At 43.4% G+C, this 25,209-nt stretch overlaps 3 protein-coding genes across 4 annotated transcripts; 2 read left to right on the top strand and 1 right to left on the bottom strand.

The window, feature by feature from the left end:
* Nucleotides 1-850: 850 nt before the first annotated feature.
* Nucleotides 851-6,766, bottom strand: unc50 (unc-50 homolog (C. elegans)). Its single transcript, XM_086126831.1, has 6 exons — nt 6,640-6,766; nt 5,481-5,762; nt 5,271-5,391; nt 5,041-5,180; nt 3,765-3,872; nt 851-1,336 (listed from the first exon to the last, which is right to left on the bottom strand). Exons 2-6 carry the CDS (start codon nt 5,746-5,748, stop codon nt 1,200-1,202), a joined length of 774 nt encoding a protein of 257 aa, XP_085982957.1. The 5' UTR covers nt 5,749-5,762; nt 6,640-6,766; the 3' UTR covers nt 851-1,199.
* A 367-nt stretch (nt 6,767-7,133) lies between these two features.
* On the top strand, nt 7,134-21,032 carry ndufs1 (NADH:ubiquinone oxidoreductase core subunit S1). The gene is made up of 19 exons (XM_086126819.1): nt 7,134-7,231; nt 7,989-8,065; nt 8,159-8,238; nt 8,415-8,522; nt 8,612-8,688; nt 8,779-8,860; nt 8,940-9,070; nt 11,386-11,571; nt 11,639-11,773; nt 11,867-11,981; nt 12,189-12,334; nt 12,421-12,549; nt 19,076-19,205; nt 19,285-19,445; nt 19,524-19,678; nt 19,754-19,929; nt 20,013-20,147; nt 20,597-20,669; nt 20,771-21,032. Exons 2-19 carry the CDS (start codon nt 7,993-7,995, stop codon nt 20,860-20,862), a joined length of 2,184 nt encoding a protein of 727 aa, XP_085982945.1. The 5' UTR covers nt 7,134-7,231; nt 7,989-7,992; the 3' UTR covers nt 20,863-21,032.
* A 261-nt stretch (nt 21,033-21,293) lies between these two features.
* Nucleotides 21,294-25,008, top strand: LOC147211397 (ras-related and estrogen-regulated growth inhibitor). Of its 2 annotated transcripts, XM_086108002.1 has the most exons (8): nt 21,294-21,823; nt 21,900-21,968; nt 22,164-22,220; nt 22,301-22,374; nt 22,801-22,939; nt 23,277-23,370; nt 23,470-23,541; nt 24,767-25,008. In XM_086108002.1, exons 2-8 carry the CDS (start codon nt 21,923-21,925, stop codon nt 24,873-24,875), a joined length of 591 nt encoding a protein of 196 aa, XP_085964128.1. In that variant the 5' UTR covers nt 21,294-21,823; nt 21,900-21,922; the 3' UTR covers nt 24,876-25,008. The 2 variants fall into 2 exon arrangements, with proteins under 2 accessions (XP_085964128.1, XP_085964211.1); XM_086108085.1 differs by lacking the exon at nt 21,900-21,968.
* Nucleotides 25,009-25,209: the final 201 nt, after the last annotated feature.

Genomic DNA, 25,209 nt, shown 5'->3' with positions numbered 1-25,209 from the left:
GGTCACCTTTACCCGACATTGGCGTATGAGCTGTCTCACAGGAAGTTGTTAGCGGTCAGCAGTCTGCAATCCCAGATTGCAACCAGAGTCGTTGAGATAAATCTATTTTATTTTTTTGTGGATGCGGAATGGACAAAGAGGAGATCTGAGCTCTGCAATCGATTGCTCATCCCCAAAGAGCTGGATTTTGGTCAACATGAACTGAATTTGGAAAAAAAAATCTGTATTTTTACTTGTGAAACAAAGCGTGAAAAGTCAAGCCATCTGAGTCTGTTTGAAAAGATTTTAATCTGTATTTGTAAAACTGAATGTGAAAAAATATTCTGAATTGGCTGGCACCCAGTTTAGGGTGGATCCTGCCGACTGACCCGAGTGGATGGATACATTTTCCGTGAGGAGTTCAAAGTCAAATTGTACAGTTCTTTCGTGCATTTATTCAAGTTTAGCGATTCAAATTCAAATACAAATGATTCAGAGCCAGTGTCTGGTGGCACATAGTTCAGCCCATACACCAAGCACGTAACTCCGTTAATTTATAATCATCATGCAACGTCCTTTGCATAATATAACGTTATTGGAAGTGTTGCACTGAAGGTGACTCATCATTTAATTGAACATAGTTAAGTCCCACTTGTGATCGGTGACGGGTGGGTACACCTGTGATACACCCACATGTCAAACTTATTGAAGGGACCTCAAATATCTGACACAACTGCCTCATGAATCAGCACAGCCCATCCATCTATCCTTCAACTACCCCGCCTCTGACATATTATTATGGACCAGTGGATTTAAACTTTAGTTTATCCATTGTAAAGATGAATGGGACGAAGTAATTCTCAGCAGGAAGTCAAAATTCAAGAAAACATTTTATTGAAAGAGATCTGGAATGTGTGCCTCAAGAAAAAAAAAGTTGTCTTCCTCACGTCAAGAAAAACAAAAGCACAACAAATGTTTTCTCATTTCTTTGTGTGTATATATTACAACCTCACATCATTGTATTTACAAATCATACAAAAAGAACTAAATGATCATTTCCTCATTTCCTGCAATGTCGCCACATGCAAAAAGAGGTTTTGACTCAAACACAAAACAAATGGGAGTCATTCCAAAGTCAGAACCAGTCCTGCGAAGTGATACATTGTCACTTTGAAGCTGTGTGCAAACCAACCCGATGCCCATCTTCCATCGCACCACTCCTACTGGACTCTGTACTTGTAAAACCAGCAGAGACCTTGAGTAAAGTTCCAGCCCAGCGAGATGGAGAGGATGTAGATGAGCGCCAATGGGGCGAAGGGGTACAGCAGCACGACTGTGTTCTTCAGGAATGGCAGAGCTGTTTGAACAGGTTTGAACACGTTACACATTGCACTGACAGACAGACAGACAAACACAGACTAGTTTGTTTTGATGTAATCGATTTGCAGACTATATGGGGGTGAGGGTGCTCACCACTTGGACACATTTGGACTGGAGTGGATAATCTGCTGCACTGACTGTCACGAGGCTGCCATCACTAATTCACTTTTAATCTGGTGTTTCATCCTAATCTCTTTTTGAAATCAAAGTGGCTAACATGCTTCCTTCATTCCATCAAAACTCAAAATTTTGATTTTCGTCAATTGCTCTTAATTACCCCCGCTCCCCCATTTTTTAACAATCGAGGACGTTGGAATGGTGTACAGCAATCCCTCGTTTATCGTGGAGGTTATGTTCCAAAAATAATCTGTGAGAACTGAAAATCCCTGAAGTAGTCAAAGCCGTGAAAGATTAACCATGTTGTAGCGAGGGATTACTGGATTTCATTTTTATTTTTAATCACACATCATTTTCAACAATATATTTTTATTGAATTTTTAAATTGCAAAAACGACAAAACTATAATATAAATGAATGCAATAATGATCGGAGGAAATATTTCATAAAAAGTTATGAAAAACAAAGCAACAATTAACTTGAAACTAATGTTGTGCAAGGGCTCCCGTACATCTATTCAAAACCAAAATGTCATCACCACAAAGAGGGCGTGATTCCATCTCAGGTTCACCTAAAAGGTGTGAAATGTCATTGTGTCCAACACAGCTACATAAATAAAGATGTATTGTGTTGTATCTCGGGGTGTCAATTTATCGCGTTAATTGCGAATAATTAAATACAGTCCTATTTAGCGGGTTATGTTTTTTAATCAAGTTAATCTCAATTTTAATCTGTAACTTTATTGTTTCTGTCGTTGGGTTGCCTTTTTATAATATCCCTTTTCATGTGTTCGCTTCCTGTGTTCGAGTAGTTGAGGGTGGGGAAACAACTGTCAGTCACAGCCTGAAGCGGACATTGATTGGCTGTCATATTTGTTTGGACTTGTTTAGCATAAGATGATTGGCTCCCATTGGAGTTGTGCGGGCTAAGTAAGCAGCGGTAAGGAGAGAAGAAGTGAAAATGGAGGAGCTGAAAGTTCTCGGCACAATGAATGGAACATTTACTTTTCAAAAACGCCCTGACGGCACTATTGATAGAAGCAGAGTGTTGTGCCTAATTTGTAAAAAGGAGTTTGCTGTGTCCTCAGTAGCCTACCAGAAGTGGTTGATGTTTATTTCAGCACTTTATTTTCTCATGATGAACAGTGTTATTTCTGAAGTGCTAACTTACAGCACTGTGATTTATCCACCCATCCATTTTCCGAACCGCTTTATCCTCACTAGGGTCACGGGAGTTGCTGAAGCCTATCCCAGCCGTCTTCAGGCAGAAGGCGGGGGGCACACTGAATTGGTTGCCAGCCAACCGCAGGGCACACAGAGACGAACAACCATCCACGCCCACACTCATTCCTAGGGACAATTGAGAGTGCTCAATCAGTCTGCCATGCATGTTTTTGGAATGTGGGAGGAAACCGGAGTACCCAGAGAAAACCCACGCAGGCCCGGGGAGAACATGCAAACTCCACACAGGGAGGCCGGAGCTGGAATTGAACCCGGTACCTCTGCACTGTGAAGCCGACGTGCTAACCACTGGACTACCGGGCCGCTCCACTGTGATTTAAGGGTCTCTTATTTATTTTTTATGATCCAAAGCAAGTTCAGTGTTGGGTACTTGTATTGCTCAGAAAAGTGTTCTTACTGTTTTTGATATGTTAACTTAAGCACTTTTTATGGACCTGATGTTCTATTTTTATTTTGTAACTGTTTGGATATTTACAAAAACTAACAAAACAATGATATTCACCCTGGTGGTCGAAACTAAAGGTTGCAGGTAGGACTTGGGACTAGTCTCAACTACAGCAGCAAGTGAATGGCTAGGCCTGCATCTGTTCAAGTCTGTTTACAAATAATGAAAGACTTTATAATGCCACTTTTTTTGTCTTTTGATCTGCCTCAATAATGTAATGAATTAAAAATGAAAATAGGGGGTTTCTCAGCACTTTTTAGATGAGATTAAAATATAGATTAATTAGATAAATTAATTACAAATCATAATCATAATCGCAATTTTCGTAATCGCTTGACAGCACTAATTGTATCGTCCAAAAACTGTCATCACACTCCTTGGAGGACGTCCTGTTTACATCGCAACATCCATGTGATCTTCTCCAAAGGTAAATGCAGATGGAACTTCTTAAAACACTTGACAATACTTGGTTTGTCAAATTACCTCAATGACAGTGCAACAATACAGCATTTCACACACAAAAAATAAAATACTCACCAGGTGTCATGTTTTCTGAAATGAATTGCAAGAACGTGTGTATTTCAAATGGAAAGAGGCCTCACCGTTGTACCCCAGGAAGGTGATGTAGAGATAATAACCGATGGCTATCAGCCACAAGGTGTTCCCCACAAAGTAGCCGAGGAACCAGTCCGATTTAATCACTATCACATCTAAAACACACAAAGACCACAAATTCAGCTTAAACCCCTTATACGCTGTTCGTCAAAATGAGATTTTTCCTTTTTTTTCCCTGCCTCGGTCGATATTTTGTGTGAAAGCCAATGAAAAGGAATGAGGGTGATGAAGGCTTCAGGGAGCACCAGAGGCCTAGTGTTGATGTGTGAAAGGGGAAAAGGGCTACACTCAAGTCTCCCACCCTGCTGTGTCGAAAGGAATTTTCTCTGTCCAACAAGTACCGTATACAGCACATCAAACGCTGGTGATGACTTTGTCATGTTCGAATATTCTCAAACACAGTCAAGAAAAAAAAAAAAAAAAAAAGAAGAACGCAACACTTGCTCTTTCAAGGACATTCGCTATGAAAACACCAACTGGACAGCAGATTTGAAAATGGCACAAAAAAACCCAAAACATTTCATTTGGCTAAACCATGTATTACTCAGACATTCATGTTTCAAATTATGTAAAACTCTGTTCTTAGGGGAGATGTCCAAGCGATAGACAGAGAAGTCCAAGGTAGCGAGTTCAGTGTAAACAGATGATGTATTTGGTTAGATCGGGAAAAGAGTGTAGAAATAAAAGGGTGTGGAGTTATTCGTATTAATTTACAACCAAATGACTTTTGCTCGCAAAGTTTATAGAATGAATACAGAATCTACAAATGCTCACACTCAAAACATGTTTGCTTCTGTACTGTATTTAGTTATTTTTCTATTTTTGGGCAATCGTTTAAAAAAAAAAAACAAACACTACACACCCAATCATTATCTAATCCACTGATCCTCACAAGGGTTGCGGGCGATCTGGAGCCTATCCCAGCTGATTTTGGGCAGTAGGTGGGTCCTGAACTAAGTGCCAGCCAATCGCAGGGCACATATAGACTAACAACCACAATCACACCTAGGGACAATTTAGAATGTTCGATGAACCTGCCATGCATGTTTTTGGAATGCGGGAGGAAACCGGAGTACCCGGAGAAAACCCACACAGGCACGGGGAGGACATGCAAACTTCACAGGGGAAGGCCCGATTTTCTCTGAGTTCAATAAAATGCTGTATTAGTCGTTCCAGTTTAGTGTGAAAATGAAAAAAAAACTAGTCCCTTTGTGATGATGAAAACTTTTCACTGGGAATGACTGATTGGATTGATACACTTACGGTTGATGAAAAACAGCTGTAGGAAGTGCAGAATGACAAGGAGTGGGTAGAAAGCATTGAGGTGGACATCAAAAGCATAACCCCACTCGACATCAAACTCGCGGCTTGGGTGTTTCAGCAAATATTTGTTGCTTATCACCCTGAAAAGACAAACAATTACTTTCACAGCTCAACAATTTAGTTTTTTGGGGATTTTTTTACATAGCATTTATTGCATCGGCATATCTCACCACATGAGGGTTGATATAAGGAGACCCACTCCTATGCAATCAACAAAGACCACCCACAGCAGTAGCTTCAATGTCTCAAGAACTCCCATGTCCAGCACCAGACCAAAGCCTATTGTGGAAACTACATGTACACATGCAAGGAGGCCAAACATTAATCATTCTACCGTTACCAAGTAACATCATCAAGTACTCAAACGATGCAAGACTTGCCGCATAACCAGATACTGAGCAGGACTAGGAAAGCGGGGTCATCCCGGGCCCACTGGTCCTTCGTCTGCTTCCTGTAGTGGAAGTTGCGGTAGACTCTCTGCGGTGACGTGAACAAATAAAGCATCTGCCACACGGCGAATTCAAAGTCCATCTGCCTGAAATGGAGCAGCCTTCGCAGGTACTTGTAGCGCTTGGCGCCTGCTGTGTGACGTGCAGCATCCCTCGAACCAAGGGAACCATTGCTGTGTTGGCTGGTCGTTGGCAACATGAACCTAAAAATAACTGTCACAGCAGAAATACGTTCTTGGGAGTATAGAGAGGACTTGTTTGTGTGTGTCTGTGTCTACGTGCGTGTGCGTGTGTGTTTTAATGCAGAGTCGTGCTAAACGGCAACTCATCAAGAAACAAAATGCAGGTAGATTATGCTTGCATATTACTATTCTTATACTGTATGTGAATGCATAAGGATGCATCTAAGCTAATCACAAATAAAGCGTATGAGGGAAAAGTGGTTAAGATTGCACGACTGTCCGTGTTTTTATGTTATGTGTTGTGTTTATTATATTACTTTGTTAACTGTTTTGTTAAGAGCTTTGTTACAGCTGCAGCTGTTATGAAAGCGCCATATAAATCAGGATGTATTGTATTGTAATACATAAAGCTAATCAGACGTACTTAGGCTAATCAGACATTTAACAAAATTTTAGTTATAGAGCACTTGACTAAAACAGTGCTACACATAAAGATCGTACATAACACATTCATCGGTATTAAACAGTAATAACGTTCTTCTTTTAAACATGTACATATAACATCAAAAACAAACAAAAAACATAAAACCAGTCCGTTTACACTTTACTGTACATTTACTGTAGCATCTAAACACAAATCTCGCACAACAGGGCGTCTCATAATCAAAACAAACGTGTTCAATAAATACTGACGGAAAGAGGAGTTACGAATGAATGAATGCAATATCTATTTCGCCACATACGAGTTTCCAGATTTTAAAATCATGCTAATATGTTGTTGCTAACAGACGCGTTTAGCTTCCTGCTAACAATAACAATAACAACTATAAAAAAAGGTTCCAGTGATGCCGACAGAGGCGGTTTGAACGCGGTTACAATGATATTCACTTTCATCTGCATGGATCTACCTTTTTGTTTGTGACCTTTCTTAATTAAAGGACGGCAACTTTTTCTCGCCTCTTCATGTAGCTGTTTAAGATGCTTCAAGCGAAACCGAACACGTAGAAACTTCCGGTAATAACGAAACGCACCGTGGGTAATGTAGTTGGTCGCCACTCGCTTGTGCTTACTAAATCAAGAACGACAAATTTAAGGATCAATATACAGTACACAAGTTAACTTTAAATATTGAAATGATCTGTCCTTATAATATTAGATCAATTTGTAATATATGAACCTTTTACGGACAAAACTTGCAAAATTGCACCAGGCACCGTTTAGAGTATGACTTTTCCCCTAACCATTTTCAAGCTACAACATTTTGAAATAGCGATATAAAAATATTTTATCGCGAAAACCTTGGCGCCAAAAGGGTAAATGTTCTCTAGTTTTTTTCTCGGTTCGTCCGCTAGATGGCAAAATGAATTTTAATGTGAGATTCGAACTCCGATCTGGAACGGAAGTCCAAGGACTTAGCCACTTCCGCTAACTACGTCGTTGTTTGTGGATATCAAGAATATCTTCACCGCTGTTCTGGTCCAGAAGGCCAAATAGCGACAGGTAAGATTTGGACAAATCCGATAAATTTGTAAATATTATGATCCTGGTTTTAAAATGGGTAAAGAATGACGTGTTATCTAGCGCAGTCCCCAGAAACGCAGTTATAACACTACGTCCTTGAATAGTGCGCTTAGCTAATGCCGTTCTCCTTCCAGCAAGGTGTCATTTGGTTGCCACTTACTAGCTTTCTCTCTCTTATAAAGTGGTGAGGGTTTTTTTTCTTTGAATGCTATAATGCACCAAAAACACAGATGTTATGACCTTAGATTTATTTCTGAAAGATTGTTGTACGTCACGTCCAAAACGCAATTTTTGTTGTTGTTGTTGTTGACTGTGGGAGATGTACTGAACGAGTCAACATACTAGTTTTTGGTGAGATCATCAGAGGTCATCATCAGATCCCAATGTCACGTAGTATGACCTAAAATTATTATTTATTCACCACAGACTTATCCATGTTCATCGGTTCATGCCAGCGACATCGAATGATAAGAACTATTAAACGCACTTATTGGCAGACGATACTGTATGCCAAACGTGTGACCATCTGTTGTCACGCGTACAAAAGAAAAAGTAACGACTTCCTGCTAGTTTATCAGCGTTGTATTGAGTGAAGCAGACCAAGATTTCTTACTGAATATGTACATTTGAGAGTAAAAATTGAATATTTTTTTGTAATGCGCTGTGAGATTGTTTTTAATGTTTAACAAACATAATTTCCCCCCAATATATATACGCTGTTCCCCATTTCATGAAGAATCATGTTGCGTCTGCCAAATGTTGGGCGAGCTCTGGCTGGAGCCACCAAGGGCAGCATGGCTCCATCCTACACTGGTAAGTTATCTTCAGTTGTTTTTGTGCGTGTAGGTTTGTGTATTAACATTTTAATGTAAATTATATCGATTAAACGATGTGCATTTGCTTAAGTGCGTGCTGCCAGCAACATGGTGGAGGTGTTTGTTGATGGGAAACCAGTGGAGGTGGAACCTGGTACTACTGTTCTACAGGTAAATAATTAATTAATTTAATTGCTTATTCACAGGATTAACAATGTAGTAATGCATGAGTATTCTGAATATTTTATTTCATCTAATGCACTCTAAGAGGACAGAGTCTAACTTGGTAGGTTTGGGCAAGTACAGTATGTGTTTTCAGATTCTTAACGTCTTGTGTTCCCCATCAGGCATGTGAAAAGGTAGGAGTCCAGATTCCAAGGTTCTGCTACCACGAGCGCCTCTCGGTGGCTGGAAATTGTCGCATGTGTCTCGTAGAGATTGAGAAAGCTCCAAAGGTAAGATAGTCAACTTGATCTGTCAGAAATCTACACATATCTTACTCCTGACAACAGAATGGCTGTTGCAACTTTGCTTCTGCCTCTAGCCGGTGGCAGCCTGTGCCATGCCCGTCATGAAGGGCTGGAATATCCTCACGAACTCAGAGAAGACTCGAAAAGCCAGGTGCAAAAATCAGTCCAACTATAGCTGCTGAACAGTCTTCACAGTGTAGGCAACAATTTAAACAGATCTAACGAACTTTTGTGTTACCAGAGAGGGAGTGATGGAATTCCTGTTGGCCAACCACCCACTGGACTGCCCAATTTGTGATCAGGGAGGAGAATGCGACTTGCAGGTAACTATTGTATTGGAAGCAAAAGGAGATTTTTTTTTTTTTTTTTACTACTCAGCATTATTGGTTGTGGTGCTTCCAGGATCAGTCCATGCAGTTTGGTTCCGACCGCAGTCGTTTCACAGAAAAGAAGCGAGCAGTGGAAGACAAGAACATTGGACCGCTTATCAAAACAATCATGACTCGCTGCATCCAGTGTACACGTTGTGTCCGGTAAGAGGACGTTTTAAATTATGTGATGATCAGGGTTCTAAATTAACACTTGCCATTCTGCTAATTGTGTGTTAAAAGGCATTTTCGCGGTTGTTTACAAAAACTTACTAACATTCGGCAAGCCTCCTCGCTGCCCATCTTCAAAACCCTCCTCAAAACTCACTTGTATTCTTTGGCATTCGACTCAGCATGACTTAGATTTGTTCTTGGTTCTACTGTTCGGTGCGTTCTACCGTCTTTATTACCGATTTGTTTTACTGTTTATTGTATATGTTAAATTGCTCCATGTACAGCACTTTGTATGCAGCGATGGCTGTTGGAAAGTGCTCTATAAATACAGTTGAGTTGAGTTGAGTTTGACCAGTGATGCACAAGGCAATTGTGTCTCTAGTTATCCTCTACAGTACGCTATATTTTATTCTTGGTCATTTCGACCTCTAAAAGTGACTTCCTATATTTTCAATAAATACTGTGCCATAATGAAGTTTCACACCCCTCTTGGCTGCACAGCGTTGTACCTGATATTTTGGGCAACTGTCCAGGGAATGTGTATTTGTGCCAGATGAACGTTTTTGTGAATGCTCTCATTCTGGCGTCGGTGAATGGTTTTTGAACCACAGTTCATTTTTGTTTATGGGTGCCAGGTTAGAGATCCGGGAGAAAACCCAGTTAAACGCATGGTAAATGACCCTTCATATGGAGGGGGATAAGATTGAACCTTATATGGCAACCCAAGCCACTGGGCTATTGGGGCAGTTGATTTCATATTTTCAGAGATTGATATGCAAATAGCTAGAGACATGCACATGAGTTTTGGTGGCGATTGGTCATAGTTTTCTGACATCAAGCAGCTGGAAGTTGCAGGTGGGTCATTGTTTTACAGTCGCTTGAAGACAAGAGGGCCTTAAGTTAGTATGCGTGACAACTCTTTTCTTACCTCAGCCTAGTTCCAAATGTAGATTGTATTTTTACATGCACATTAAAGACTACAGTGCTGTTATTTTTAAATGTATTCCTCATTTAAAAAAGAGCAATCAAGCAACTAGTTTTCCCTCATGAGATTGTAGGGTGAAAGTTGTCAACTAGTATGGACTGAATGGGTGGCAACACTGGGGGAATTCTAGTATTTTGAGGGTAATGGCTCACACCAACAAAAGAACGAACTTGGAAGTATGACAATTTTGGAACTTAGTTTAAAATGTTGATTTCTGAACTGTGAACCGAACTCGTTCATTTCCAAATTTGTCAACTGAGCTTCCCAACACTTGCTGCACCAATGCCGGTGCACGCTACAGCCTAGACTGCTACCAGTGCAAAAAATGACCAGAGGTGCAGTCGAACCTCTTCAACATACTTGTTTACAGCGTTATCACCCTTATAGCATTCACGTTTCAAAGTCACAATTTCACGAAATTCATTTTCCATTTGTCGATTTTGCTTCCAACAAACACCTTTATAATGTCAAATTTTTCCCACAAAATTGGGCAAAGGCCTTTGTGACAACAAACCGTAGGAAGCTAACTGTTGCCGCGACTTTGCTTCTGAACAAAATGTACAGCGTGGGATTCCTCTCCGTTGCCTAGCAACGCTGCTGATCGACTCGTACAACCGTTGTACTTCTGGAGGCACGGCGCATGTGGTCTGAAAACAAGTCCGGTAAACGGAAGCAAATCTTGCTGTCTGTGAAGGCTTAAATTGTCTCTCGCTTTCGAAAGGAAGTACTGTATCGCAGACGAAGCTTAGCCAAGACTACCGATTGGCAAAGTCGATGATTTTGATGATCATCTGTAATGGCAACAGAATCATGGCAGAGTTCGAGGCCAACAGATTGAAAGATGATCGTGAACGGCTTCGGGGTGCGGCACATCCTGAACTGGAGAAAGCAATTTTCATTTGCTGACTGGATGTTTTCATAGATGAAGTAGGAACGCTACAGTTGTTCGTTTTGTGTCTCATAAAATCATTTTTTCTTGAAACTTTATCCACGTATTTGTAATTGACATGTTAATACTGTATTACATGTTCATGTTTTTACATCTATAAAATCATACTGTATTATACATTGTAGTTGGTGGCTGTTTGTATTGGAAATGGTTAAGGCGAACTACCGTTGTCCAGATTCGTTATGTCCCTCGAGGTATGTTGAAACGAGGTTTGACTGTATAGTGTTAGGCAGGTAGATCAAATCAACAATGATAAATCAAAACATAAGTAAATGGATTGCCTGGTGATCAAAAAAGTTAATTTAGAACCCTGGGGATGAGATATATCAACTGGAAAAACAAATGTATTCATTCAATCTTGATTTCTTGCAGTTTTGCCAGTGAAATTGCTGGAGTTGAAGACTTGGGAACTACAGGAAGAGGGAACAACTTGGAAATCGGCACTTATGTGGAGAAGATGTTCATGTCAGAACTGTCGGGAAACGTTATTGATATTTGTCCTGTCGGCGCTCTCACCTCCAAGCCGTACGCCTTCACCGCAAGGCCATGGGAGACGAGGTAGGTCCAGTTACAGCTGAACCGACACAAAAGCAGGCGGTCATTTGTCTTGTTGACGACACTGCAGGAAAACGGAGTCGATTGACGTGTTGGATGCCGTGGGCAGTAACATTGTCGTGAGCACGAGAGGAGGAGAGGTGATGAGGGTGCTGCCCAGGCTGCATGAAGACATTAATGAAGAATGGATCTCTGACAAGACCAGGTAAAATGGCTGCTGGATCAGGATTCACGTCGGCTCACCGCACACCTAGTTCCGAAAAAAGAGAACGAAAAAGCTCATAATGTGTTGTTTTAGGTTTGCCTATGATGGTCTGAAGAGGCAGCGGTTGACTCAGCCACTGGTCAAGGATGAGTTGGGTCAACTGACTCCAGCCAGCTGGGAGGATGCGCTGATTCGCGTTGCTGGAGCGGTAAGTGTTTTTGCTTTCTTAGCATGCTTAGTCCATCACACGTGGATTCCGTCACACTTCATGACTGGCATAATTCATTTACACCCATCTTGCTCCTCGATGCTTTTCAGTATTATACCTTGAGAACAAGTTTTCGCTTGCGGTTAAAGCGCAGAGGAGCTTGGAAAGTTGCAATTAACAGACATGAGATCCACCCTGTGTGTTCAGCTGCAAAGTGTACAGGGCAGTGAAGTGGCAGCCATCGCCGGAGGCATGGCAGATGCTGAAGCTCTCGTCTCCCTTAAAGATCTCCTCAACAGGTTGAACTCAGAAAGCCTCTGCACTGAGGAGGTCTTCCCTATGGCTGGAGCTGGGTATGTACAAAATTGAAACAAAAAAAAAAGGCACGGAGCTCCCATGTGTCGCCATCTATTTCCCTTTGTTCCCCCTGCCTTTTCAGCACTGATTTGCGGTCCAACTACCTGTTGAACTCCCGCATCGCCGGCATTGAGGACTGTGACCTGCTTCTGCTGGTTGGGACTAATCCACGTTATGAAGCCCCGTTGTTTAATGCCAGAATCCGCAAGAGGTAAAACCAGATTACCTGCATGTACGTTTCGCTTCGAAAGAAACCTTTTGAGTTAAACCTGTGTAGTTTAATTATATAGAATTCTATATTTTTGAAGATTAGTAAATTGAGCATTGGTATTATAAATTTCATTTCATTTAACCAGCTGAAAGTGCTAATCCCTAGAACTCAGGGGGAACCTCAAATGCACTGTAATCTAGAGAGGTGACCTTTATTTGACCTTCTTTAAACTTTTGAATGGCCATGTGCAGTTGTTACCTGTTTCAGTACTTTTTGTATGTCGCACTGTTCTGCTCGTATAAGAAGCCGAGTGGCAAAATTGACAATAGGTGTTGTTGGTTTTTATATCTTGTTTTAGGTGTGTGTGTGCGTGTGTGTGTGTGTGTGTGTGTATGTGCCTCGATGGGATCACCACCTTATCGTGGTGAGGCACTTTGCGCGTCTCCATGACCCCTAGAGCTATGTCGGCAGGAGTCCCGCACTCCTGGCAGGGTCACCCAAGCCGAACAGGTCGAACTCTTGCCAGGAGAAGGTCGTCATAGGTACCCTCATGCCACCGGAAACCACCTGGCAGGAGTGAAGATGGTGGGAGTGAGGACTGTGCACCCACACCCTCACCTTAATCCGAACCTCTGCGCAAGCTTCTTGCCCCAACCCCACACCCAATCCCCCACCCTGCATCCCCCTAATCCCCCAAAGTCCTGTGGTGATGTGGAATGGCGGTGGGCACAGGCCAAGGATGTGGCTGGGAGTGCCTAGCCAAACCATGCATACAGGCGGCAATGGAGTGATGGTCGTTGACACTGCGGGATGGAGCAGCGCATCTCTTCGGCAGCTTCCATTGTGACTGAGCAGCTCCACACTGCTCACCCCTGTGATGGGGAGGGACCTAGAAAAAATGGTCTAAAAATTGTCTGCTCTCCACACTCCGGACGGTAAACCGCAATCGTCGGAGCATCCCCCTTGCGGTCGAAAGGATAATAAACGAAATAGAAAAAATCTATGCATAGCTTCGTGGAGCGTCCGCACACTGCTGGACCTGGCTGAAACTCCTGACAGGCCCCACCGGAGGACAGCACTTGTGGCCACAGAGCTCGCGAGGTATAACATCGATATCGCAGTTCTCAGCGAGACCAGGATACATGGAGAGGACTCCCTGACAGAAGTTGGTGCAGGGTATACCTTCTTCTGGAAAGGGGTCCCTGAAGGCACTCGTCGAAACCATGGAGTTGGCTTTGCTGTGAAGTCCCAACTGCTGAAGCGCATCCCAGAATCCCCCACCGGCATCAATGAAAGGCTGATGACATGGCGCATTCCCCTGGCAAAGGGACGCTTCGCCACACTCATCAGTGCCTACGCACCAACTCTGAATGCCGAGCACAATATAAAGGAGGATTTCTACAGAACTCTGGACACCATCCTGCAGCAAACACCGGCTACGGACAAGCTCATAGTCATGGGAGATTTCAATGCTAGGGTGGGCACGGAACACCTGGTATGGAGTAAAGTTATTGGCCAGCATGGAGTGGGAAAAATGAACAACAACGGCCTTCGGCTCCTCTCTCTCTGTGCAGAACATCAGTTGGTCATCACTAACACCATTTTCCAAATGAAGAACAGGTTTAAGACCACCTGGCAGCACCCCCGCTCCAAACACTGGCATCTCCTGGACTATGTGATTGTCCGTCAAAAGGACATACGGGATGTCCTCATCACCCGTGTCATGCGCGGAGCTGACTGTTGGACTGACCATCTCATGGTCAGATCCAAACTCCTCATGAGCATTCAACCCCGTCATCCAAGGACAGCTCCCAACAAAAGGCTCAACTGTGCAGCATTGAACAACCCCACCACCAGAGCCAACCTCCGGCGACTCCTTGCTGAAAACCTTGACAAGATCACGGAGGAATCAGGTGACTGGCCAGCTCTGCACCAGGCTATCCAGAGCACAGCTTCGGAGGTGCTTGGCCAGTCAAGGAGACGCCACCAGGATTGGTTTGACTGCAACTCAACCGAGATACATACACTTCTGAAAGCAAAGCATGAGGCCCATAAAGCTCTCCTGTCCTGCCCTACATCTCTCACCCGTAAAGCCACCTTTTCTGCAGTTAGAACAGTGACCCAGCGAGCACTCCGTATCATGGAGGACACCTGGTGGGTGCAGAAGGCAAATGAGATCCAAAATCTGGCAGACTGTAACAACACCCAGGGCTTCTACAATGCCATCAAAGCACTGTATGGTCCCAAGAAGCGGGCAATTGCTCCAGTCCGATCAGCTGATGGCTCTGCACTCCTCAAGGACCACCATGAGATCCTTGCCCGTTGGGCAAACCACTTTGAACATCTTCTCAACCATACCAACCCTGTCAACTCACACATTCTGGACAATCTTCCAGACCTGCCAACAATCATGAGCCTCGACGCCCCACCATCCTATTCTGAAACCCAGCAAGCCATTGCGGGCCTAAAGAACAACAAAAGCGCTGGACCCGATGGCATCCCTGCAGAGGTTATCAAACACGGAGGTTATCTCCTCACGCGCCGACTGCACCTCCTGATTCAAAACATCTGGGAACATGGGACCGTCCCGCAGGATTGGAAGGATGCTAACATCGTTGTGATCTATAAGCAGAAAGGGGACAGAGCAGCCTGTGGGAATAGCCGAGGAATCTCTCTCCTCTCCACCGCAGGAAAGATCTTGGCCAAAATCATGCTCAGCAGGCTGGTCGAGCACATCTCAGAAGGTGTGCTTCCAGAAACCCAGTGTGGCTACCGGAAGACTAGATCCACCATTGACATGATCTTTGTTTTAAGACAGCTAATGGAGAAAAGCAGAGAACATCACAAGGACCTGTACATAGCCTTCATCGATCTCAGCAAAGCCTTTGACACCATCAACCGTGAGTTGCTCTGGAAACACCTCTCCAAACTTGGGGTGCCACCCAAGTTTCTCTGCATCCTCCAGCAGCTGCATGATGGGATGCAAGCCAGAGTGCTCATCGGAGGACTCCAGTCAGAGCTCTTCAAGGTGAAAGTCGGGGTGAAGCAGGGCTGTGTCTTGGCTCCAGTGCTTTTTAACATCCTCCTCTCTGCCACCACGTGCTTCTTCCACCGTGGCATGGGACATGAAGACGGTGTCCATATGGAATACCGCCTAGACGGAAGCCTCTTCAACATCAGACGGCTCCAGGCTCACACAAAGACAAAAATCTGTCAGATCTGTGAGCTTCAGTATGCTGATGACTGCACTATACTAGCTCACAGTTCAAACTCTATGCAGCACGCCCTGGACACCATTTCCAATCTGTACCAATCCTTTGGTCTTCAGATCAACATTAAAAAAACTGAGGTCATGTTCCAACTCGCTACCCCAACTTCCACATCCCCCAGCTTTCACATTAATGGCACTCCACTAAACGTAGTGGACCATTTCACCTACATTGGCTCGGCTTTATCTTCAAACTGTTCCCTTGACACTGAAGTCCACACCCGTATTAATAAAGCATCATCATCCTTTGGTCGCCTACGCAGCAGGGTCTTTGAAAACCGAAACCTGAAGACCTGTACCAAGATGGCTGTGTACAACGCAGTGTCTCTCTCCACTCTTCTCTACGGGTCAGAGTCATGGACTCCATATCGCCGGCACATTACTACCTTGGAAGCCTTCCACATCCGCTGCCTGCAAAAGATCCTTGGCCTGTCCTGGGAAGATCGAATTCCCCATACAGACATCCTCAAAAGCACCAATTCCATCTGCATGGAAGCGGCCATGGCGAAGAAACATCTTCGGTGGATTGGACACACCATTCGCATGCCAGACAACCGCCTGCCCCGCCAGGTCCTCTATGGCCAACTGAGAGGTGCAAAGCGTTCTTCTGGGGGGCAAAAGCGGCGCCTCAAGGACTACAGCAGGGACCTCCTAAAGTGAGCCAACGTCAACCCCACGCAACTTGAAACACTTGCACTCAACAGACCAACCTGGCAGATCACTTGTGCCACTGCAATCTCTGAAATACACAAAATTAACCAAGCCAGACGAACCGAGAAACGCATTCAACGACACCAGCGGGCAGCTGGTACCCCCCTGGTACCCGGTTTCCCTTGCTCCATCTGTGGTCGAGTCTGCGGCTCAAGAATCGGTCTCCATGCCCACGAGAAGTGGCACCAGCGACAGAGTCGCTGACCCCCCCCCCCCCCCCCTACCCATCCTGCCCTCCCACCCTACCCATCCTGCCCTCCCTTGGAGCAAGTGTCATCATCAGACATGATGGACAGCTAGAAAGTGTGTGTATGATTGTCTATGTGTGTATGTAATCTTAAAAAATTATTTGCCATCAAAAAGGTTTGGTCATCCCTGATGTAGGGCTATTGGGATTCTTTTATCTTGAAGGTTTCTTTTGCTGCTCGTCGGCAATTTATTACCGTAATTCCTAATATGAAAGAAATTAGGAGCGGCTGGTTTGACCTCATTTTTTCGAGTGGAGACTGACTTCACTGCAGGCGAAGTTCGGTTCTGTTACGTTTTATTGATCACAGAAACCTAGCCACACGCTCAGATTACTCACGCTTCAGTGCAACTACACGTGGCACAAAGTGAAGTTTCATCGTCAGATTATCATGTCCAATGTGCAGATTACAACTCAGAACAACTTTATTACCTGCTTGCCATCCTGGTAAAAAAAAATGTGGTTCCGAAAATGGATAGATGGATGAATAGCAAACGCTATGGGACTGTATCGTTTTGTCATCACATTCATACCTGTTGGAATATTGTCACAGCTTGTTGAAGTGTAACTATGATGAGTGATATTTTATTTATTTATTTATTTATTATGTTGGTACTTGAAAATGACCCTTCGCACGAAAACGTGTGTGTGCTGTGTGTATTGTTGAATGATCACTGCAGAGTAAATAATTTTAGGGGGTGATTTATTCTTTGAAGCATTCATGTTAAAAATGCATACATAAAACACTCCGGATGCAGTCCTGCTCGATTGTTCCTGACAGAATTTTAAAAATAGTAGAACTCAGGTAAATTGTTTAGTGAGGAAGGAAAGAGAAGACAGATCATTTTACTCAGCCCCTTTGTTTATTGTATGTGTTATTTTCATAGTTTTGAATGTCATTGCTGTTAAAATCCCGCAAATATTTTATTTGTATTTATTTCAATGCAAATGTTCCATATAGTTGAGAAATGAAACATAATTGCATGCACTTAAAAGGAACCTAGTTTTATTTTTTCTGTAACATCATCATTATATCAGTGAAATTTAAAAAAAAAACAAGAAGAAGAAATCGTTTATTGTGAAACTTTCTGGGTAAATAATATCATCTAAAAATAACTGTGACAGCCCTACCAATAAATAATTATAATGCAGTACACCGACTAAAAATCAAATTCCTATTCTGAAGCCGGTGCTTGCCACTGACCGTTTCCATGTTTTGTATTTTGAAGGACTAGCATAGACAGAAACAGTCAATTAAAAATATCACTCATCATTTGCTACACATCAAGCCTGGTTGGGTGTCATATTCAAACCAGTGTTACGACATATACAGTGCCAGTGTCTTGGTGTTTGTGCGCGCTTTCCTAAAACTTTGATGATGAAAAAAGTTCTCTTTAACACGTCGTTATTGTCTGTGTGTTATTGGATGTCATGATCTGGCGGCAAAATGTTACTTTGCGCTGCCCTTGTTGTTCTCTTGCTGCTATGAATGTCTTGCATCTAACTATGATCAAATTGTCCGAAGCAGCCGCCATGAGGCTAACCTCAATTCACGCTGTCTCGTCAAGCGTGTGCCGGTCACATTTTTTTTCTTCCGTCATCACAACATCCTGTTTCTGCCCAGTTTTTTTGGTGTTCAGACATTCGGTCTAAAGCAGAAAATTGTACTTTGGGGTCATCAAGTCAGCTGTGACTTGGATTTGAACTGGCTCCGTCGGACCAGCATTTGAAGGTGGCTAATGGCCCAACACAGTGGTGCACTGGCCAGGGACCATCAGGCCACCGTTAATGCGGAGACCTGAATCTCTTGTTTTTATCCTCGCAATGGCTAGGGACTGTTGATCATCTGTTCGACATTTGGGTCTCAGGTCAAAATGTGTATAGCATGATAAGAGTTGATTGATTCATGAATCAAATACACGTGAATGTTACCATTCAGCTCCTTGGCAGAAAACAACGAAGGTCAAATTACGTTCCCCTGTAAGCTTATGTTGAATTTCGGACTATCCCAAAATTTCACCCTAAAGCCCAATATCCCTCACTTTTTCCGGGTCGAATAGGTCAACACTGGGTTGCCAATCCCCTCTAAAATATGCTGATTCCAATGTAAACAAACAAACAAAAAACAAAAACATTATGCTATACGGCTTGTTGGAAAGTAGTGTAGGCTTACTTTTACTGTAGCTTTTCTTTCAAGATGAAAAGAACACAAACAGGAGATTCACTGTAAGCCCTGATGAAGAAGAAAAAAAAACCGTTCAAATGTCTCAGCCATGCCTTTTTATCTCTATTTGATCCAGCTGGCTTCATAATGAGCTGCGTGTTGCCCTGGTTGGTCACAACACTGACCTGAGCTACACCTATGACCATCTTGGAGAGGAGACATCTGTGCTGACAGACCTGGCCAATGGCACGCATCCATTCTGCCAGGTAACCGTTACACTCACTTTGGGGTTGCAATGTCCCCGGGCCGTATGCATTTCTGACTGGCTACTTCTTCCACCCGCAGGTCCTCGCAGCTGCAAAGCACCCGGTCGTCGTGGTGGGCAGTAGCGCTCTTCAGAGAGAAGACGGTGCTGCCATTTTGAGCTCAGTGTCCACCATTGCTCACAATGCCAGAACCAGTAGCGGAGTGGAGGAAGGGTGGAAAGTCCTCAACGTCCTGCACAGGTATGAGAGGCTGATGATGCACAGCTATGGCAAAAACTGAATTGGATGCCAAATTTGAGCTTCTTTGGGCTTGAGCAGAGTGGCCAGTCAAGTCGCGGCTCTGGACCTGGGCTACAAGGCAGGTGTGGATTCCATTAGGGCGAACCCACCCAAAGTTTTGTTCTTGCTGGGAGCTGATGGCGAGTGTATCACCCGAGCTGACCTTCCAAAAGACAGCCTCATTATTTACCAAGGTAAATGCACGCCCACCATACAAACATCAGTAAGTAATGCCAGAGTATACTTGAGTCCCTTTTAAAATCCTGCAGGTCATCATGGTGATGTTGGCGCAACAATGGCGGATATAGTGCTCCCCGGTGCTGCATACACAGAGAAAAATGCCACCTTTGTCAACACGGAGGGGAGGAGCCAACACACACGGGTAGCTGTGACGCCGCCGGGAATGGCCCGAGAAGACTGGAAGATCATCAGAGGTGTAGCGGAGGTGAGCGTGACGATGCGCCATATGCCAAATGGAATTCAAACAAACATTCACAGCCACTCAGAGACGCACTTGTGTGCCCGCAGCTGGCAGGTGTGACGCTGCCCTACGACTCCCTGGACGAGGTCCGATCCAGACTTGCTGAGGTGTCTCCACACTTGGTGCGGTATGATGACGTGGAAGAGGCAAACTATTTCAAGCAAGCAAACGAACTTTCGAAGGTATGCCCGCTTTAATTGTATTTGATCCTGTCTTACGCCTCTGCGAGCTTTGTTTTTCTGAGCTCGTTTCACATGAGTTAATATGCCGTGAAATATTTGGATACAGCGGGTTTGCACAACTTAGGATACAAAAGTTGGAGAGTAGTGATGCGTGATCGGGCAACCGTTACATTTTATTGCATCTGTTTTGGTATTCCGGACATTTTTCTTTGGACCATATGAGTTAGTGTAACACCATTGGAACTGTATGACTCTCACTATCATACTGGCACCTCCTCTCTGTTCCCCATTCTCGATTAACCAGATTGTAACAAAGTGATGGACAAACAACCCCAAATAAATGCAAAGCTCTATGAACTATTTTGTAATTTATTAAGGACATTTAGTCATGTTGGAGTTCCAAAAAGTACACGCATACATTTTGACTCTTTCATTTCTTTCTCCATCAGGGAGTGAAGCAGGACCTAATCGCGGCTCCTCTGATACCACCTCAGCTTTCAATAAAGGACTTCTACATGACAGGTAAGCGCAATACTCACAGGTGGAAAGGCCAAAGTCGAGTCCAGCTGTCTAAGTCAATCCTTTTTTTTTTCTTTTCTTCTGCTCCACTTCTTCTTGTTTAGACTCCATCAGCAGAGCCTCACAGACAATGGCCAAGTGTGTGAAAGCCAGCACAGAAGGCGCCGCCTCTGTCGATGAGCCCTCCATTTGTTAAACACCAACACGTGTCCATACACTCTTCTGTAAACTCAGCATTGCAGCATTTAATTTAAATATGTCCTTGTCGTTGTAGCTACCTTGATTGTTTTCACTCCTGAGAGCAAGCTTTGCTGGGATGGGGCTTTCAAAAATGTACAAAATGAATAAAATATTATCCAGACTGTTTTTAATGGGTGGTTTATTTAATTGAAATCTATTAAATTAACAGATTTATTATTTAAAAAAAATACAGAATGATATGATATAGAGTGGCGGCACGGTGGTCGACTGGTTCGCTGGTCCGCCTCACAGACAGAATTATTCCAAAATAAGTCAACTCAAACTGGAAATATTTTCTTCTGCATATAAATGTGAAAATAACTTACAAACTCAAATAACACAACTGGTTAGCACGTCCACCTCACAGTGCAGATGTGCACGGTTCGATCCCGGCTCCAGTCTTCCTGTGTGGAATTTGCATATTCTCCCCTTGCCTGTGTGGGTTTTCTCTGGGTACTCCGGTTTCCTCCCGCATTCCGCAAAATGCATGGCCGGCTAATGGAACACGCTAAATTGTCCGTCGGTGTGATTATGAGTGCGTATGGTTGTTGTGTGCCCTGCGATTGGCTGGCAACCGGTTCAGGGTGTCCTCCGCCTACTGCCCGAAGACGGCTGCGATCGGCTCCAGCACGCCCCCAACCCTCGTGAGGGTAAGCAGATTCAAAAATGGATGGATGCAAATGACATAGAATTAAGTGGTTGAATGTGAAATGCGCAGCCGTGTGTAAATGATAGTTTGTGTTTAAGGCCCAGTGAAAGGTTTATGTGAGTGTCTGCGGCTAGATTGGGAAGCCGCTTTTTTGTGCGCCTGTCCTTAGGCCAGCTGGCTCGTGTCCCTGGGAATCAGTCTCCTTTGAGCAAGCAACAGCAGAGGAAGAGGAAAGGATCTTTTGTTGTCCTACTAGCCAGTTCTCAAGGTCAGTGTGAAGTCAATTTGCTTCTGCCGTCCTTTATCTGCACTTGTGTTTATGATTTTCTCCGGTATTTAAATAGGGACAGTCTCCCAGTGTTATGAAATGGTTAAGCTCCTCATCTTGGGAACTCCGAACACAGGAAAGACAGGCAGACTGCTCGTGTAAAAATAAATTCAATCTGTTGCCCTGTCTTTCCTCAAACTATCACATGGTGGGGAAAATAAGATCAGAATGAAAATTTGCTCACCACAGCCAACAGTCAAGCCAGCTAAGAAAGAGCTTAGAAGCTGGTTATGTGATTTCTGTGCACTGTAAGTGTGCTCTGCCTGTTTTATTTCAACAGCCTTGTGCGTCCGCTTCATGACCAAGCGGTTCATTGGGGAATATGACCACAAGAAGGGTAAGGCGTTGCAAGTTAATATGTTAAAAAAGAAAAGGGGGGGGGGGGAAATCTTACTGTCTTCATGTCTTCCACCGCAGAGGTGACCTATAGATGTTGCCGGCTGGTCGACCAGGAAGCTGTTGATCTTGAAATCTTGGATACAGCTTCTGAGGTACATTTGTGGTGTTATTGTCATATCGCCCCAAAACCCGTTGTAAAAACTTCACAACTTGTGCTTTAAGTATGCTTTTATTATTCCATTTTCAGTCCACACAAGAACGAGTTTCAAAATGGTGTTGATGAGAAGCCTCGTCGGTTGTCAAATTCATGTGAATTTGTGATTTTATCAAAAATGTTTGTTTTGCTTGACTTTCATCTGCGTTTAGTATTTTAGAAGTGTTGCACATTGTAAGAAAAGTAACTCGTGTGTGTGTGTGTGTGCGCACGCGCGCGCGCCCAATAAAAATCTTTAAAGTGAATGTCCCACATTTGCAGAAATATCTCATAGTTATACTATGCAATAGAAAATATTGATCCTGAAAGGAAAATCATTGGTGTCAAGAGCTTTCAAGTGTTCTGCTGGCGTTGTGTGCGACAGGAGAGCTGCGCGCCTTCTCCGGAGGCATCCATCCGGTGGGCGGATGGCTTCCTGTTGCTCTATTCCATCACTCACCGCCAAAGTTTTCTGGAGGTCTCGCGGCTCAAAAGACTCATTGACCAAACCAAAGAGAGTCTGGGTAAGAAAGGAGTTGACTCACGCGTATTTGACAGCAACGTGGTTGCCTCACTAGTAACGGTAATACATCAAGACTACTGACTAACCCAGCAAAACACTCGAACCAGCCCTTCGTGATCTGCGCAGGGACAGTGTGTATCTTGGCTCTCTGTGTATCCTCTGGATGAAGCCTGCCTATTGTCACCTTGACACACACGCACACACTTGCTCGCGCCAGTTACTCACCATGTTGTGGAGATAGAAGTGTTTACTCAGCCACGTATGACACGATTCATGAAATTCTCGAACAAAGATTTATAAGTCTCCATCCAAGAAGTAACTCTGCATATGTGACTCAGCTGTCCCAGCGGTGCTGGTAGCCAATAAAGCAGACTTGGAAATTGGCAGGGAGGTGACAACAGAGGAAGGACAGAGGCTTGCCCTTGATTTAAGGTTTGTATGCATGTCCAGTAGATGCACATACAGTTCATGGACTTGGATCAGGTAGGGCAAGAATAATGAGCCAAGTGATGTGTGTGCGCACGTCTGAAGGTGTGGTTTCAGGGAGCTGTCAGTGGCTGATGCTGTTTTAGCTGTGGAAGCCGCAGTTTTTCAGCTCATCAGGTTGGTTTCAGTCACGTATTAACAACATACACTTGTCAATCAAACACTGAGCGATGTCAACAAATGCTTGCTTCCCTTCCATTAAAGAAAGAAAGTTGAAGCAGATCATAGTGCGGTAATCCCCGGGCCATTGTGGCGGTTATGTTCCAGACCAACCCGTAAAAAGTGAATTCCGCAATATAGAAATAGCCTATTTAAATACTCTCATAAGGCATGTTTTATCACATTTATGGCACTTCAAACTTTTTTTAAGGTCTTTGAATACAGTTTTAAAATAATACAAACACATTTGAACAAGTACAATATATTTAGTGAGTGCAAGAGCAATGAATAACACAAAACTATTGTACAGCGAGTGTAACAGCGTACCGATTTAGAGTAAGCGAATCCCATTTTATCCAAAGTAACAAACTTCACTTTGCTCACGATATAGGCAACGTCAATAAACACGAACAGAGTTGTCTATTATAAAATGAACCGATAGCAGGATTACAGTATTTGTTCAATAATGTTTAACAAAAGTTTGGCTGTGCTGAAATCCGGTATTTCCTGTTTTGTTCTATCAAATTTACACTGGTCTCACCCTAAGTGTGCCACTCTAGTAGTAGTGGTCATCAAAAATCTGTGAAATAGCGGAACTGCAAACCTGGAACCCATAATGGAGCAATTTAAAAAAAATATTTTGGTACTGAAAATGAACCAAAGAAAATCATCCATTGCTTCATTTTTGTGGTCCAACAGAATCATTTTAAGCTGGCCTCAAAACATTTGTGGCACCATTCACTGAATATTTCTGCAACTCATAAGTATTTTGGCACAGCCCTCCTGCTGTCTCACATGTGTAAGCACCTTCCACAGATGTTCAATAGGATTTGGGTCCGGACACTTGATAATTGACCAATCTTATTACAATCTTTATCTTGGAATATCATAAAATCGTTAAAAGTTATTCTGGAGAAAAACAGTGCGGCCCAGTGTCAGAATGCATGGTTTCAGCTGCTTGTCCTCCACAAGGATAAAGTCCCAAAAAATACGCCAAACAGTAAAATAAATAAATAAATAAATAAATGAAAATTTTAGATTAGATTTTTGTCTTGGCCATTTTCATGAGTTTGTGTTTTAAAATCATTCTGTTGGCCCCCAAAATTAGAGCCACGCCTGGTTCTCAACTAATTTTCCGTCCCACTACTCACGCTGGGACTGTTTTGCCACCCATGTGTGACAGGCGAGTCCTGGATCAGCAGTGGCTTCTGCCTGATCGCCGTTCCTACATGCTGACTGTGCGCCACGCTCTGACCAGGAAACTGACCCGATCAAAAACCGTGCAGTGGTGACCTTAACACACTCCTCAGCTCGATATTAAATCTACAATATTAAATCTACATGTGAACTGCAGATTTGGTTTCTTCTTCAAGGGTGTGACAAGCATATTATGGGAAATGTTCATTGTATACATTGGAGTGAAATTAAATAACCACATCTATATTTTGTTGTCTGCCTATTTCTGAAAAATGTGTCCGTGAGCTGCGCTGCACTTTTGCTCCACTTTGACAAAACTGTGTGGCTCCTTAACTATATCAGCCAATGACTCAGCAGACATGTTGTCGTTCCACTGGTTAAAGGACACTTTGATTCTCTCCTCTTTCATCTCAAACTGCTTCAAACAAC

Source organism: Hippocampus guttulatus, chromosome 1 (genome assembly GCF_054856545.1).
Source record: "Hippocampus guttulatus isolate MCC_2025c chromosome 1, RoL_Hgut_1.0, whole genome shotgun sequence".
NCBI classification, from domain to species: Eukaryota; Metazoa; Chordata; class Actinopteri; order Syngnathiformes; family Syngnathidae; genus Hippocampus; species Hippocampus guttulatus.
The sequence above is the reverse complement of the archived record's forward strand: the minus strand, read 5'-3'. Positions and strand labels throughout refer to the sequence as shown.